Genomic DNA, 16,854 nt, shown 5'->3' on the forward strand with positions numbered 1-16,854 from the left:
AAATCCCAAAATAAAAGTCTTCCTAACTTATAAACAAAATATTAAATGCACAAAGAAGCTAAAGGGGAGGAGGGAAAAGATTAGCATAGGAAGGAAGAGGAGAAGGAGAAGGGGGTTAAAGCAATGAATAGTGGAAAAGTTTTGAAGAGTCTAATACAAACAAATGAGTTCAAGAGATCAAGTTCTGAAAAATAAGCACAGCATGTTAGAAGCTGGAGTTGATGGTCAAAAAAATATTAATAAAAAAAATTATTATGTGGCTCAGATGGTAAAGCATCTGCCTGCAATGCGGGAGACTGGGGTTCGATCTCTGGGTTGGGAAGATCCCTGGAGAAGGAAATGGCAACCCACTCCAGTACTCTTGCCTGGAAAATTCCATGGACTGAGGAGCCTGGTAGGCTACAGTCCATGGGGTCACAAAGAGTCGGACACGACTGAGTGACTTCACTTTTACTTTCACTAGGAAAAAAAATCCAAGAAGAAAATATATGTATTTCTGCTCACATGTGATATATCCATTCCTGAAAAAAAATCCTCACATTAAAAATAACAAGGCTTATAGGGAATAGAAGAGTGAGGGACAGACCATTCACAACCTATTCTGTAACCAAGAAAGTGTATAACCAAAGAAATAACAAAAGCAATAATTGGTACCTGGGGAGATCATTTGGATGCCCAGGCAAACATCTTGGAGTGGTGTGAGCATGTCTCATGGGATGTTAACAACATACCACCACAACAGAGTGGGAAGCTAGCTGGCTGAGACAACATAAAGGGAAGAGGAGGGAAGAGGAGCAAAGGAAGCAGCCTGCTAGTAGTGAAGCCAACAGTGAAGCTAGGAATGTGCCTCTAAAGCAGGAAGCCATGGGTGCAGGTGCTCAGTTCTAATTTTCTTCAAATGTTGCTGAAAAGGTTCCTGTTCCCTTTGCAGATGAGGGTGTGTTTCTCTCCAGAAAAAGGACATGACTGTACCCCATTATCCCAGATCTCCTGAACTATTGCATAGTTCAGGAAAGATTGCATAGGAAACCAAAACTTCCATGTTATACTGACATCTTTTTCCTATTTTCCAAACATGTATGAGCCCACTAGTATTATAAAGCTATGTGTGGTAGTATTTGGCATACTGTCTGTTATGCTAACCAATTATGCTGATGGCAGAATAGAACCATGGTACAAATTCCCAGACACGTTCTCAATTAAATCACACCTCCAAAGCAGAAAAGCCTCAGCTTTATGCTATGGCTCAACCCACTGGTGTAGTATTCTTGGCCTACATACCAAGACTTAACTGCAAGTTTCTGACAAGTCCAGCATCAGCCCTAAAGACCAGTCTGGAGGTTCCGAAAGATACTTCATAGCTCAGTCATTCAGCATTTACTAAGCACTTCTATATGCCCTCTGTTAACCCCCACCAAAGCCAGGCCTCTATGGTCATCTACTTGGCAGCAACAGTGACAGTCAAACAAACTATACTCCCCCTTCCTGTGCCACCCTCACCTTGTCCAAAGAGAAACTCAGCCAGTATGAAATTTGGAGCCATAAAAGACAGATATACGAATGTAAACCATGCCACAAGACCCAGAAGATTGTAAAATTTGAGATTTTAGCTAATAGTCATTTATGAAACTGTTCTCCTGGCAGAAGACAAAAAAAAAAAAAAAACTTTTAATATTATATTCCAGGTTAGGATTATTTCGTAATTTCAAATAAAAACTTCCTATGAAAAGTGTATCCTTGGTCAAGCAATGGCCATGACAATACAAAGTTTTAAAAATTTCCCAAACTTAAACACTTTAAAGGACAAGTAAAATTAGTCAAGCTAGGGAGAGGAAAGTCATTCCAAGAAGGCAGGCACAAAGAAAAAAGTCTAGAAACAAAGATTAGCCTGACATCATCATAGATAGCAAACTCAGCTAGGAAGGGAGTCTACCTCCATTTAAATAGGTGGGATAATGGGTAGTCTTGTACTACACTTGAGAGAGTACATAACAGAACAATTTTCCTGAATGGCAATTTGTCAATACACATATGGAAAGTCGTTAAAGTGTATCTATCACTGGAACAGAAATTCCAGTTCTAAGAATTTATCTTAAAGAAATAATCAGACAAGTGAATAGGGACTATCTGCATAACACTCATCACAATGTTATTTATAATGGCAAAAAAAAAAACCCACCTTTGGTTTCCAACAGCAGAGCAGGGAATTAGGGAAATAAATTATAGCACAAATATACTCTTTAAAGAAAAGCAAGACTAGAGTTCCATATTCATTATGACCAGGTGAATATTCAAAAACTATTACTATAAATTAGAAAAAAAAAAAAAAGCATGCTATGAAGGATAGCATATGGAGTACAAAACCATTTAAGTAGTGATACCACACACAAATAAAATATGTTAAAATATACTTTTTGTTACAGATGTTTAAAACTACCATTAGTAAGGAAAGCAGGTTACAGAATAGCATATATAGCATGGAGTCTCTAAAATATACCATATATAAAATCTGTTAGAATATATATGATTAGAGTAAGTCACCTCTAAGTGATAGAGTAATAGGTAATTTCATCATCTTTTTGCTAATATTAATTTTCTATTTATTCAATGATGACAATGAATTATAGCTTTAAGCTAATGAATGTTTTTAATACTAATTATGATTTTCAATCCTAAATACAACAATCTACTCAAGATAATGGATGAGTGTGTTATCTATTTCAAGTTCTATTTTTTTGGGCCACGCCTCGAAGCATGTAGGATCTTAGTTCACCAACCAGCGATGGAATACCCGCCCGTGCTGTGGAAGCATGGAGTCTTAACTACTGGACCACCAGGCAAATACCAAGAACAAAAGTTTCAACAAACAGGAATAACTTCCAGTGCTGGGATATTCAGGCATTAAGGAAGATGAAAACAATTTAGTTATCATGACAACAAGACCCCACACCAAACTCAAGATGGAGAGTTAGAGTTCTTCCCCTTTTATCCATGAGAAAACAGTATAGAACCCTGGGGGAAAATAATGGGTCCAGTGAACAAGAGAGGAAATAAACAACCTCAACTGAGACAGCATTCATACAGCTCTCAGAAACACTCTCAAAAACTGTTAACTAGGTTCCTGAGTAGAGAAGTAGACAACACTGCATGTGTGTTTCCAGCACAGGGAGACTCCCTTCCTAGCTGAGTTTGATATATATGTCCAATATCAGAGAAGACCCTTACCCCACCTTGCCCCCCACCAACTCCCCAGAAAACAGATTCAAGCTCCTAGCCTGCAAAATTTACAGGTGGTTTTTCAACCCAAATTAACCTTTCTTTCTTTTATGGATTTACTGGACAGATGAAAAAATATGAGCTCCATAAAAAGAAGTCAAGTTTAAATTCACAGTTGGTTAAAACAATATTCAATGTTAATACAAAATACACAAGGCTAAAACAAACATTTAACATAGCAGAATATAAAAATAAAATCCAAAGGAGATCTTGAGAAACTAGAATAAAATGAAAACATTTATGTAAGCCACTGTAACATGACACTGTATTTTACAAATACAAAGCAGAGAGGGAGCTCTCAAACTTGTCAGCTGTAAATCTGAAGGGGTAAGTGAGTGAGGGACCTGAGTGTTTCATTTGACCACTGGAGCTTCTACCGCAGTTTAGCACTGCTGCTAAAATGCTAACAAAAAACCTTAGGCCTAAAGGAAGCCATAACATGCTTCACGATAAGCTATCCTTGTGACTCTGTACCAAAATCAGATCATAATTTTAAAAAGGAATGAACAGGTGAAAGAGCTATGAATACCAGAGAATACTGTGTAACTAAAGCTAAAAAGTTAAAGGGGTATCTAATGAAGTAAAATTAAAATGTTTCCATAGGGAGAAACAAGAAGAAAGGTGGGAAAATTATAATATTTAACACGGTATTGAGAAGAGATTGCTAATAATTAAAGCTATCAAACAAAGGAACGAGTTGTCTCATAAGCTAGGTCAGCTCTCAACCACTGGAAGTGTTTATGGAGAGGCTGATCATTTGTGAGGAAAGTCATAAAATCAAACGCTAAACTGGCAAAAATGTCTTAAATGTTTCCAAGGCCTCCTCACCAAAATTTCTGTGATTCCCCACTCTATCTTTTACCATTAATGTAATTTATAACTAATTAAAGTCAAACCTTGTACCTCTAAAAGTAAAGTCATATTTTTCTTTTACCTATTCATTTATGAAAAGTTACTTTAGCTTTCAATTGCAATAACCCTGCTTTTGCTACAAGTTTTGATCAAATTAGTTTTAACTCTTCACTGGATTCTTTCTTGAATAAAAGCAAGAATACTGACAGCACATTTACATAGTAACTTATTTTGTTAAGTGATCATTTCTCTTATGTAAGAGTATGAAATACAGAAGACTAGAGGCAAACACACAAATTAATAAATAGTGGTAATCTCTGGAGAGCACAGCTGGAGGTAAATGTTTTCTTTTTTCTATTTGTCAATTTTTCAACAAAGGACATCAAATTTTATGGTTACACAGGAGGAAAAATGTGTTTATTTATTAAATTTGTATTAACAGCTAAATGTATCAAAGTCACAAAGATTAATGATCTGGTCAATACACATAGATAAATGGACACTGCTTATGGTAATAGCCTCAGTGAAAATAATCTTTCTTTGAAAAGTTATCTTGATTTAAACAGTCCTAGTTTCTCTAAGAAACTCTCTATTACATCCATGTACATATAATACTGGAGATAATTTTCTTTTGAACTGAATTATCTGATGACTGAACAAATCTAAACAAAAAATGAATAAACATAAATTCACATTTTAAAGTACTTCATAAAGTTAAAATGTGTTTCTATTTTATTTCAGTTTCATTCAACACAAAGAACATTTTAAACTCCTATTACATATTAGCTACACACACCAAAAAAAAAAAAGTAAGTAGTAGTAGTATGAAGAATGTCATGTGTATAAATAGCCCTGCTGAGTACATGATGTTCTGTTGCTTTAGGGACAGCAGGGACAAGTATCTGACACAACTGTATGAATAAAATTAAGTAGACAGCAGTATGCTCATTCAAGTAAATCTTTAAACAGGAAAAATCTTGCTGTTGTTAAAGAGCTTCAAACTTGTTTCTTCATTTTTCAAATTGGCAGAATTAGACTATGCCTAGGATCTCTTCCAATTCTAACTTACAACATTTTCTTAATTGTTATAACTCCCTCTCTATAGCAGTTTTTGAGATGTCATTGCCCTCTTCTCATCCTGTCTCCTTTTTCATATACTTCGCTAAATTATAAGAATGCAATCACAAAAGGGGTTTGTTCAATAACCCTATGGGCCTGTAGAGTAAGGGTGCAGAAATTCCAATCCTTAAGCCATATTCAGCTCTTCACTAAATGTCAAATATAAATGCTAAAAGCAAACATATAATTTGTGACTACAGTTGCAAAATAAAATGCAATATGGCCTTAAAAGCTTTAACGAAATTTTTAAATGGCATAAAATAGATATTTGTTCAAGAACATCTGTATCTCAGTTCAGTTCAGTGACTCAGTCATGTCTGACTCTGTGACCCCATGGACTGCAGCACACCAGGCTTCCCTTTCCATCAGCAACTCCCAGAACTTGCTCAAACTCATGTCCATTGATTTGGTGATGCGATCTAACCATCTTATCCTCCATTGTCCCCTTTTCCTCCAGCCTTCAATCTTTCCCAGAATCAGGGACTTTTCTAATGACTCAGTTCTTCGGAATATCAGGTGGCCAAAGTATTGGAGTTTCAGCTTCAGCAACAGTTCTTCCAATGAATATTCAGGACTGATCTCCTTTAGAATGGACTGGTTGGATCTCATTGCAGTCCAAGGGACTCTCAAGAGTCTTCTCTAACACCACAGTTAAAAAGCATCAATTCTGGTACACTTCTATTAACATTTTCCATCTCCTTATCCTTTCATCTACTTTCTCCTTTATTTATTCCATCCTTATTAAATTACTGCTTACATTTTCATCATTTATACATGTAAAAATGCTTTGAAAAGAACTATAACACAAATTTAAAATAGTTTTAAATCAGTTTTTTCAAACATCATTAGGCTTCGCAGGTGGCACAATAGACAAACAATCTGCCTACAATGCAAGAGACATGGATTTGATCTCTAGGTCGGGAAGATCCCCTGGAGTAGGAAATGGGAACCCACTCCAGTATTCTTGCCTGGAGAATTTCATGGCCTGGAAACTTCCAAAAGCCTGGAAAGCTGCATTCCATGGGGTTGCAAAGAGTCAGACATGACTGAGCAACTGAGCACACGTTGTACAGCACAGGGAACTCTACTTAACGCTCTGTGGTGCCTTAAATGGGAAGTAAATCCCCAAAAGAGGGGATACACATATACACATGGCTGACTCACTTTGCTGTACAGCAGAAAATAATATAAAATTGTAATGCAATATACTACAATAAAGTTTTTAAGAAAGAGGGTGGAAATTCTTATATTTTCCCTCTAAATATATCACATTAAAACTCAATTAACTTACTTCTTATTTATAATTACCTAGGCACAAAAGGAAGCTTTTTCCATCCAAATCACTGGTCCTAATAAAATAATGTTTATCATTAAGAAATAAAAGCACAATAGAGACCCCAAGTAGAGATTAGCAGAAAAGTTATGATAATATTAGTTTCCATTTTAATCAAATTCAAAACTATATTCTGTTCCTTAAGCTGCAATGAATCCTAGTAAAATTTTAATATGTCCTTTTTCATTCTACCAAGGTAAAGATCAATTCTTTTAAAACTCTCTTATAACTTTAAATGTAAGCTTTCATTCTCTTGAGATGTAATAATATAACTATTATACTAAAGAAAACTTTGATCTTCTTTAAAACACTACAGTTGCCATTTCTGGCTAAAGTGGTATTTCATTATCATGTTATAGTTTTTCCCAACAGACAAGTACTACTTAAATAGACAGGAAAATACATAATCAATTACTATATTGTATTTAGCTATAATCACCAGTCATTTCTAGGCTACCAAGAGAATCCAGGAAAAAGAATGGCAAATTTCACATCCTGGTTGTGGAAATTTTGAAACATGTTTATAAATTCTTTGACATCCCTACCTTCTGAGAGGTGGAATTTACCTCCTTCTGCATTGAACCCACCTTAGCAACTCGTAAGGAACAGAATGCAGTAGAAGTAATAGTATGTAAAATTCCAAGGCTAACACGGAAAAGGCTGCACAGCTGCTGCTCTTGAGTTCCTCACATTGGGAAAAGCCACAACTATATGAGAAGCCCAACAACTTGAGACCACCTTGCTGGAGAAACCACATGCAGGCTGAGCTCCCTGTGCACAGCCAGCATCAACTGGTAGCCCTGTCCAAGCATCTTACATCTCCAACTCAGCTGATCCTTCAGATGACTGCAGTTTCTCAGCCAACAAATAACAGGAATCTCGTGAGATAACCTAAGTGAGAACTGCCCAGGTGCCATTCCCAAATTTCTGAGTCATAAAATTGTTAGCAAAACAAAAACTGGTAATTGTAAGCAACAAAGTTTAAGACAAATTTGCTGCACAGAAATAGTAAGAACGGTTGGGTTTATCCACCTTACACTAAAAACTCTAGACCAGCAGAGAGGAGACCTAGCATCCATTTGCAACTCTACTACTAACGAGATGGAATTCACTTGTCCAGTGGATCAGTTTATTATTTGAAATTCAGCTTCCTCATCTATAAGAAAGTTAGGCAAGAGGAATGCTCTAGAATTCATAATTTTTTAAACCTTCAAATTGCCTCCTTCTGATTCTCATTTTGTCTTGTTATATTATTTCTAGCTCAAGATTTGACTTTGTTAGTATGTAAGTCAATAAAACATATATGAAATTTTTTGATTAAAAAAATTATGATTGCAATCTTAAAATAGAAAATTTCCTATCACTAAAACCTTTCTATGACTGGCCCTGGGTAATGGTCTTATCTTCGTAGTTTTCCATACTTGTCATCTTAAATACGTGTGTGTGCCTTTTTTAAACAGAAAAATATAACCTAATAAAATTTAAGATATGCCTACCGTATAGTCTGGAGAAGGTAATGGCACCCCACTCCAGTACTCTTGCCTGGAAAATCCCATGGATTTCACTTTCACTTTTCACTTTCATGCATTGGAGAAGGAAATGGCAACCCGCTCCAGTGTTCTTGCCTGGAGAATCCCAGGGATGGTGGAGCCTGATAGGCTGCCGTCTGTGGGGTCGCACTGAGTTGGACACGACTGAAGCGACTTAGCAGCAGCAGCAACCCTATAGTCTGGAGCTTTCCAGATGCCACTAGTGGTAAAGAATTTGCCTCCCAATGCAGGAGATGGAAGAGACCCAGGTTTGATCCCCAGGTCAGGAAGATCCCTGGAGAAAGCAATACACTCCAGTATTCTTGCCTAGAAAATCCCACGGACAGAGGAACCTGGCGGGCTATAGTCCATGGAGTCCCAAAGAGTCAGACACAACTGAACAACTAACACTTTCACTTTTCACCCTGTAGTCAAGCAATTCCGTATCTTAGAGAATAAACTGTTCGAAAAGAAATACAAGCACTGTATCTTATAATAAAAAATTGGAAATTATAAAAATGACTGGATAAACTGTAGCTTATTCATATTTCAGAATACTGGTAAAACAACTACAATGTATAATATTTGAGTAAACTTTCAATTTAAAATTTTAAAGATAAACTTCATTACTCTTAATCCATGCTTTAATAAACTTATTTTCTCTGGAAAGACAAGCAAAAATGTCTATCATATGACCCATGGTAGCTGAAAATTTCAGTATTTCAATACCTTCTACATACAAAGCACTAGGACAAAAAACATTTATCAAGAGCGTAATTTGTATCTGGTTCATGAGCGGTAATACATATGTTATTCCCTTTAATCCTAACACTAGAATAATCACCATTTTTTCATGAGAAAATTCATATTAAGAAGCTTAAAACCTGGCAGAAAGCATTGCAATACTATGAGGCAATATTCAAACTCAGATCTGTCTAACAAAAGCTCAAGTTCCTTTTAAAGAAAAACCAAAGTGGGTATCCCTTCAACTTACATCCAGCTGAAAAACTCTACTTCAAATTCTTAAGTTTTCAGATGTCCAAATGACCCCATTTTCATCCCATTTAAAGAATATGATAAATACATAAAGTATAAAAAGTACTGTTTTTTTAATTGGAGGGTAACTGTTTTACAATGTTGTGTTGGTTTCTGCCACACAAAGTGAATCAGCCGTAAGTGTATATACACATATATATATACCCCTTCCACCCCAGTCACATGCCACCCCACTAGGTGATCGCAGAGCCCCGGGCTGGGCTCCCTGTGTCATACAGCAGCTTATCTGTTTTACTAAATGGTAGTATATATATGTCAGTGCTACTCTCTCAATTCATCCCTCCCTCTCCTTCCCCTGCTGCGTCCACAAGTCCATTCTCTCTGTCTGCATCTCTATTCCTGCCCTACAAACAGGATCATCAGTACCATTTTTCTAAATTACATATATGTGTTCATATACTATATTTGTTTTTCCTCTTTCTGACTTACTCCATTTTGTATAACAGGATCTATGTTCATCCCCCTCAGTTCAACTGACTCACATTCATCCCTTTTATGGCTAAGTAATAGTCCATCATATACATGTACCACAACTTCTTTATCCATTGATCAGTTGATGGGCATGTAGGTCGTTTCCATGTCCTGGCAATTGTAAATAGTGCTGCTATGAATATTGAGATGCATGTGTCTTTCCGAATTATGGTTTTCTCAGGGTATATGCCCAGTAGTGGGACTGCTGGGTCATAGGTTTTATTGCTAGTTAAAAAGTACTTTTAAATAAACTAAAAGTTTAATTATAAAATACAATTTAAAGATCAAAAAAATCTTACTGCCTTTAAATATAAATATTAAGTATACTTCACAAACTCTAGGTGGTCTCAGCTACTATCACAAAAATAGCATTTTATGAGAATGCAAATTGAAATGAAGTATTTTGAAGTTGTCACCATCAACAAGTACTTACTGAAATATAATCATAATTAAGGAGTAAATGATTATATAAATTATATTACACATAGAAGTTGCTGAAACAAAGAATCCAAGAGAAATGAACAGAAGGAACACAGAGAGGGCCTAAAGAAGAACAGAGTAAAAGCAATGGTAATGAACAAAGAAAGACCCTATTTCAAATCCTCTGATACCCCTCACAAAGTTACTTCTAGAAGAAATTCAAAAGCACCACCCCCCAACCCTGGGTGCACACTCACACAGAAGGATCTCCTTCCAGCATCCTACCATAAAATACGGTGTTGCTACAATGTACTTATGTACAATTAAGGCACCCCTGGCTATTCAAAAGTAGTATACTAAACTGCCTATCCAATTTGTTGAAAATTAACAAGTTCCTGTTAATTGTTAATTAAATGAGATTCCACAAAATAGTACATTTTGTGGAAGCCTTCTTACAGGGGAAATATGCTACTAAAAACTTTAAATTATAAGGCATCAGATCAATTGTAACATATCCATAAAAGAAATAGTGCTTTCAAACGAAGGATATTTGGCTTAGTTCATATGACATTACCACATCAAAATGGGTTTTTTCAAAGGAAAAAAATGTAAATGCTTAAAAACATTTTAGTTTTTAAAATGTCCAACATTAAATGTATAAATTAATAAACATATGAAAATTAAGTTTTATAAAAACCAAGATTATAACCAAATATAGATCAAAAAGGAATTTTTCCTTATAAATTGCATACTAACAAACTACAGGAATGTTATATGTAATTTATTAGAAATATTATTAATAAACTATAAAAACTGACATTTCAAACTGACAGTCTATTTCTCAGTACTTTGCTTTTTTTTAATAACTCCTGAGATAGAAGATATAACTTTATTATGAGATTAGAAAAGAAGCACATTTCATATTCTTCTAGCAAATTATTCTAGACTTAGCTAATTTTTGGATAAATCTGAGGATATTTTCATAGGAGAAATATCTATGCCTTTCTAGCTCTCGTTTCTAAACTATGAAAACAGAAATGAATTTACAAATAAGAAGTAAAAATCTAGTTGCAGTCCTTGTCCTGTCACTAAGTAATTCTGTGACCTTGACTAAGTTATTCCACTCTGGGCTTCAGTGTCCATGTCTACAAAATGAAGAATTTCAACTACAAAATATCCACAAATTTGTATGGTAGTTCTAAAACTTTTAAATACTACTTTTTAAATGTTTCAAATGTTAACTCACCTCATCTGAAGAATCTAGTTGTCCCAATGTTCCTGCTGCACTTGCAAAACCTTTGGAAAGGAGAAAAAAGTTTCCCTTCATAACTGTTACATATTGCTTTAACCTTAAAATTACTTTAAAACATGACAATATCAAAAGCTAAAGTTTTGTTAAGATAACTCATCCTAATAGTTATCTTGGCAGAATTTAACATTTATCTTTAAATCTGGGCCCAATCAGTTTATATTTCAATAGGAAACCTCCAGTGAAAACACAGATTTAATATTCACAAATAATGTTTCAGAAGGATTGCTTTCTTTTCTTTTTAAACCATGGTTTACTAAAATATTGAACTACTAAAGTTTTGGGCTACTACTAAATAGCAACTGCTATATTTTTCATGAGTTCAAACTATAACCTTTGATAAACTAACTGAATCCCTTTGAAGAAAAACAAAGTATCTTCTTTGACTAATCTATCCTTTCTTGCTTACAAATTTCTACTACTTTTATAACTTTCCTTACAAAGAATGACACAGCGCTTAAATTTCTTCAATGAGTAAAGCTTGAGGGGTTTCTGGTTTTAATACAGAAAAGTTACCATTGTTCAAATTAAATATTTAAACAAACCTTGAACTGCCAGAGTGCTAGCGCCAGCAGATGGCTCTTGTATACCGTATACAAGTTTATCCTCAGGATATGTAAGTCCAGAGCTCTTCAAAGCTATAAGGTATTTTTCATGACTTTTCCTTGCACAAGCATTTTCTCCAAGACCTAATATTTAAAGTACATTTAAAAATCAGAAAAAAAAATATTCCATTCAAAACATAAATACAGCCACCTCAATAAATAATGTATACACATATAAAACAGATGACTATTCTAATTGGAGGGGAAACGCTAGAATGAATAATATAAAATAGCTATCAGACATTTCTGTGCTCATGTTTGGCATTAATAATGTACAGCATGTTTATGGCAAATAATGAAATCCAGTAAGCAATTGAGCATCTTAAAGATGCCAGAGATTATATACAAAACACAGGGGGTTCAAAGATTAATAAAACATGATTCCTATCTTCAAGGAACTTTTATTGTACAGAAAGGCAGATAATATGGTTAAGTGACAAATCTGCAGCAGACTTCACCATTTGGTTTCACAATCTGTGCTCTTATACCATGCAACCAGACCCAAAGCAAAGTTTTTGGAAAGGCTTCCTAGAGAAAAAGAGTGGAATTTTCAAATATTATAACTGAGACTATTCTTAATTTCTGTTTTGCCAAGCATAAAATGTTTTTATAATGACATTGAAGTAATTAAAAGCATAACTTGTACAGAAGTATCACTTAAAACAAATTTATTCCAAAATTTTGAGAAGTTTAGGTTCTAGAATTAACAATCCCAGACATTTCACTTAGCATTTGATCATATTAATGCCAAGTTTGTCTTCTATTTTGATTTCTAATATATTATGGAGAATAGAAGACTAATAAAAGAAAAATACTGACATTTGAAAGTTCTTTAAAAGAAAAAATTATTTTCTGAAAGCCAAGTTACCATGTCATTTGCCACCTCTTAATCTGAGAAGCCTGGCGGGCTACTGTCTATGGGGTAACAAAGAGTCAAGACACAATTGAGTGACTAAGCAAACACACACACACACACACACACGGAGACTATACATCTTTAATTAAGGTTTCAATCTCTCTGATTATAAAAATATATAGTAAGTGAGTTTGTTTAATATTTGCTGAGCTTTCCTCAATCTCCTCTCTTTGCTACTCTCAATACTTAGAATAGCTTTGTTTATTTAAATCTCTGCCCAATCTCTGGCCTAATTTAAAAAAAAAACAAAAATGAAAATAAAACTTTCAGCACAGATTAGACAGGAATACATCTATCCTTCAATTCAAGTCCAAAATTAAAAACAACCACAGTTTATAAAAAATAAAGGACTTCAAGGGTCCTACATAAGAAATGACTAAATATCTTCTGAATAATAAAAATCATGTGTTTATCTCAGTAACAATAAATGAAATTTTTGCAATACTTTTAATTAACAAAATATATTTCAGAGACTTCCCTAGTGGTCCAGTGCTTACGAATCCCTGCTTCCACTGCAGGGGGTGCAGGTTTACACTCTGATCATGGAACTAAGATTCCACATCCCATGCAGTGTGGCCAAAAGAACACAAACTTTCCTTTAATTATTTCTTAATTAAGTTGAACATATTTTCCTTTAACTTCTTGAACATATATGTAATAGTTTTTTAATTTCTTTATCTGCTAAATCCAACATCTAGGCCATTTCAAGGTCAATTTCTATTAGTGTCCTTTCTCTTGGTTACACTGCACAATTTCTTATTTTTTTGTAGGTCTAACAGTTTTTATTGTATACTGGACATTCTGATGACACATTATCAAAGATTCTGGGTTCTTCTATCTTCCTTTGAAAAGTGTTAATTTTAATTCTGCAACACTTACAGCTTGATCACAAAGAATTTCTGAAGACTCAGTTTTATAGTTTGTAAGGGGCAAATCCCTTACTATTATACAGTGGAAGTAACAGACAGATTCAACAGATTAGATCTGAGAGACAAGAGTGCCTGAAGAACTATGGACAGAGGTTCGTGACACTGTACAAGAGGCAGCAATCAAGACCATCCCCAAGAAAAAGAAATGCAAAAAGGTTGTCTGATGAGGCTTTACAAAGAGCTGATAAAAGAAGAGAAGAGAAAGGCAAAGGAGAAAAGGAAAGATATACCCATTTGAATGCAGAGTTCCAAACAACAGCAAGGAGAGATAAGAAAGCGTTCCTCAGTGATCAATGCAAAGAAATAGAGGAAAACAATAGAATGGAAAAAAACTAGAGATCTCTTCAAGAAAATTAGAGATAACCTATGGAACATTTCATGCAAAGATGAGCACAATAAAGGACAGAAATGGCATGGACCTAACAGAAGCAGAAGATATTAAGAAGAGGTGGCAAGAATACATAGAAGAACTATACAAAAAAGATTTTCATGACCCAGATAACCACAATGGTGTGATCACTCACCTAGAGCCAGACATCCTGGAATGTGAAGTCAAGTGGGCCTTAGGAAGCATCACTATGAACAAAGCTAGTGGAGGTGATGGAATTCCAGTTGAGCTATTTCAAACCCTTAAAGATGATGCTGTGAAAGTGCTACACTCAGTATGCTAGCAAATTTGGAAAACTCAGCAGTGGCCACAGGACTGGAAAAGGTCAGTTTTCATTCCAATCCTTAAGAAAGGCAATGTCAAAGAATGCTCAAACTACTGCACGATTACACTCATCTCATACGCTAGCAAAGTAATGCTCAAAATTCACAAAGCCAGGCTTCAACAGTACATGAACCAAGAACTTCCAGATAGTCAAGCTGGATTTAGAAAAGGCAGAGGAACCAGAGATCAAATTGCCAAGATCATCAAAAAAGCAAAAGAGTTCCAGTTTTGTTTTACTGATTACGCCAAAGCCTTTGGCTGTGTGGATCAAAACAAACTGTGGAAAATTCTTAAAGAGATAGGAATACCAGACCACCTTACTTGCCTCCTGAGAAATCTGCACGCAGGTCAAGAAGCAACAGTTAGAACTGGACATGGAACAACAGATTGGTTCCAAATCAGGAAAGGAGTACGTCAAGGCTGTATACTGTCATCCTGCTTATTTAACTTATATGCAGAGTATATCATGAGAAATGCCAGCCTGGATGAAGCACAAGCTGAAATCAAGATTGCCAGGAGAAATATCAATAACCTCAGATATGCAGATGAAACCACCCTTATGGCAGAAAGTGAAGAAGAACTAAAGAGCCTCTCAATGAAAGTGAAAGAGAAGAGAGTGGAAAAGTTGGCTTAAAAATCAACATTCAGAAAACTAAGATCATGGCATCCAGTCCCATCAATTCATGGTAAATAGATGGAGAAACAGTGGAAACAGTGACAGACTTTATTTTGAAGTGCTCCAAAATCACTGCAGATGGTGATTGCAGCCATGAAATTAAAAGATGCTTTGCTCCTTGGAAGAAAAGCTATGACCAACCTAGACAGCGTATTAAAAAGCAGAGACATTACTTTACCAACAAAGGCCCATCTAGTCAAAGCTATGGTTCTTCCAGTAGTCATGTACGGAATGAGAGTTGGACTATAAAGAATACTGAGCACCGGAGAACTAATGCTTTTGAAATGTGGTGTTGGAGAAGATTCTTGAAAATCCCTTGGACTGCAAAAAGATCAAACCAGTCCATCCTAAAGGAAATCAGTCCTGAATATTTATTGGAAGAACTGATGTTGAAGTTGAAACTCCAATACTTGGGCCACCTGATGAGAAGAACTGACTCACTGGAAAAGACTCTGATGCTGGGAAAGACTGAAGGTGGGAGGAGAAGGGGACGACAGAGGATGAGATGGTTGGATGGCATAACCGACGTGATTGGCATGAGTTTGAGTAGGATCCAGGAGTTGATGATGGACAGGGAAGCCTGGAGTGCTGCAGTCTATAGGGTCGCAAAGAATCGGACATGACTGAGTGACTGGACTGAACTGAACTGAAGGGGCAAACTTATGGAAAGCCCAAGATTCTTTGGGCTTCCCTGGTAGCTCAGATGGTAAAAAATCTGCCTATAATGCAGGAGACCCAGGTTTGATCCCTGGGTTGAGAAGATTCTCTGGAGAAGGGAATGGCAACCCAATCCCTTTCTTTTCCAAGTATTCTTGCCTGGAAAATTCCATAGACAGAGTAGTCTGGCAGACTACAGCCCATGCGGTCGCAAAGAGTCGGACACAATAGAACAACTCACACTTTCACTTTCAAGATTCTTTAAAAGCCCTGTAAATTGGCTGGAATAATCTCCAAACTCTGTCAGGGTTCTAGGCTTCATTAAGACTGACCTGGAGTAGAACTTCCTCTAAGGTATATGGCCTTCTGGTGTGTCAACTTGATGCCTAGATTATTAATAAGGTCTCTCCAGTTCGGTTGAGCTGATACTCCAGTGTCTCCCAACACTGCCTAATTTCCATTATCTCTATTATATTTATCTTCACTATCTGCCATTAACCCCACAGCCCTCTTTAGTAAGTCTTAGGTAGTCTCATCCTGTATATGTGTATCTCAGTTCTCAGCCAAGCACTTTCAGGTTCCTCATACATCTGACCCACAAATTCTTGCTATTCTGCACCAAAGATTCCACAGGCTCCAACTGCTTCAACCGCCCTAAACTGTGACCTCTGCCCCCTTAACTCAGCTGGACCACCACACTCTGCTTCAATGCCAGCCCTCCCCGTTAGTCAGAAAGTTTTCCCCAGAGAGAGATTCAGAGAATTGTGAGGCCCATCTCTTGCTTTTTGTTTCTCTCAAAGGTTTACAGTCTTGTGTTTCCTGTTGTCTAATATCTGAAAACAACTGCCTCACATTTTTTTTCCAGTTTTATGTTATGACATAAGGGCTACCAATTTTTTGGTATGGAGGTTTTGTTAATGTCACCTCCCCTCACTAGACCATTAAGTTTTGTAAGGGCAGGGATAGGAATATTTGGTTTACTATGTACCTTCCC

General features: G+C 36.0%; 1 protein-coding gene across 1 annotated transcript in view; it reads right to left on the reverse strand.

Annotated features, from left to right (window-relative positions):
• Positions 1-16,854, reverse strand: part of UBR3 (ubiquitin protein ligase E3 component n-recognin 3) — a 197,628-nt gene that overhangs the window by 138,802 nt on the left and 41,972 nt on the right. Inside the window, exons 4-5 of the mRNA XM_055572294.1 lie at positions 11,911-12,054; positions 11,303-11,352 (exon numbers count right to left, since the gene is read on the reverse strand). Coding sequence (XP_055428269.1) covers positions 11,303-11,352; positions 11,911-12,054 — 194 coding nt within the window. The remainder of the gene's footprint in view (positions 1-11,302; positions 11,353-11,910; positions 12,055-16,854) is intronic.

The sequence above is a fragment of the Bubalus kerabau genome, chromosome 3, assembly GCF_029407905.1.
Source record: "Bubalus kerabau isolate K-KA32 ecotype Philippines breed swamp buffalo chromosome 3, PCC_UOA_SB_1v2, whole genome shotgun sequence".
NCBI classification, from domain to species: domain Eukaryota; kingdom Metazoa; phylum Chordata; class Mammalia; order Artiodactyla; family Bovidae; genus Bubalus; species Bubalus kerabau.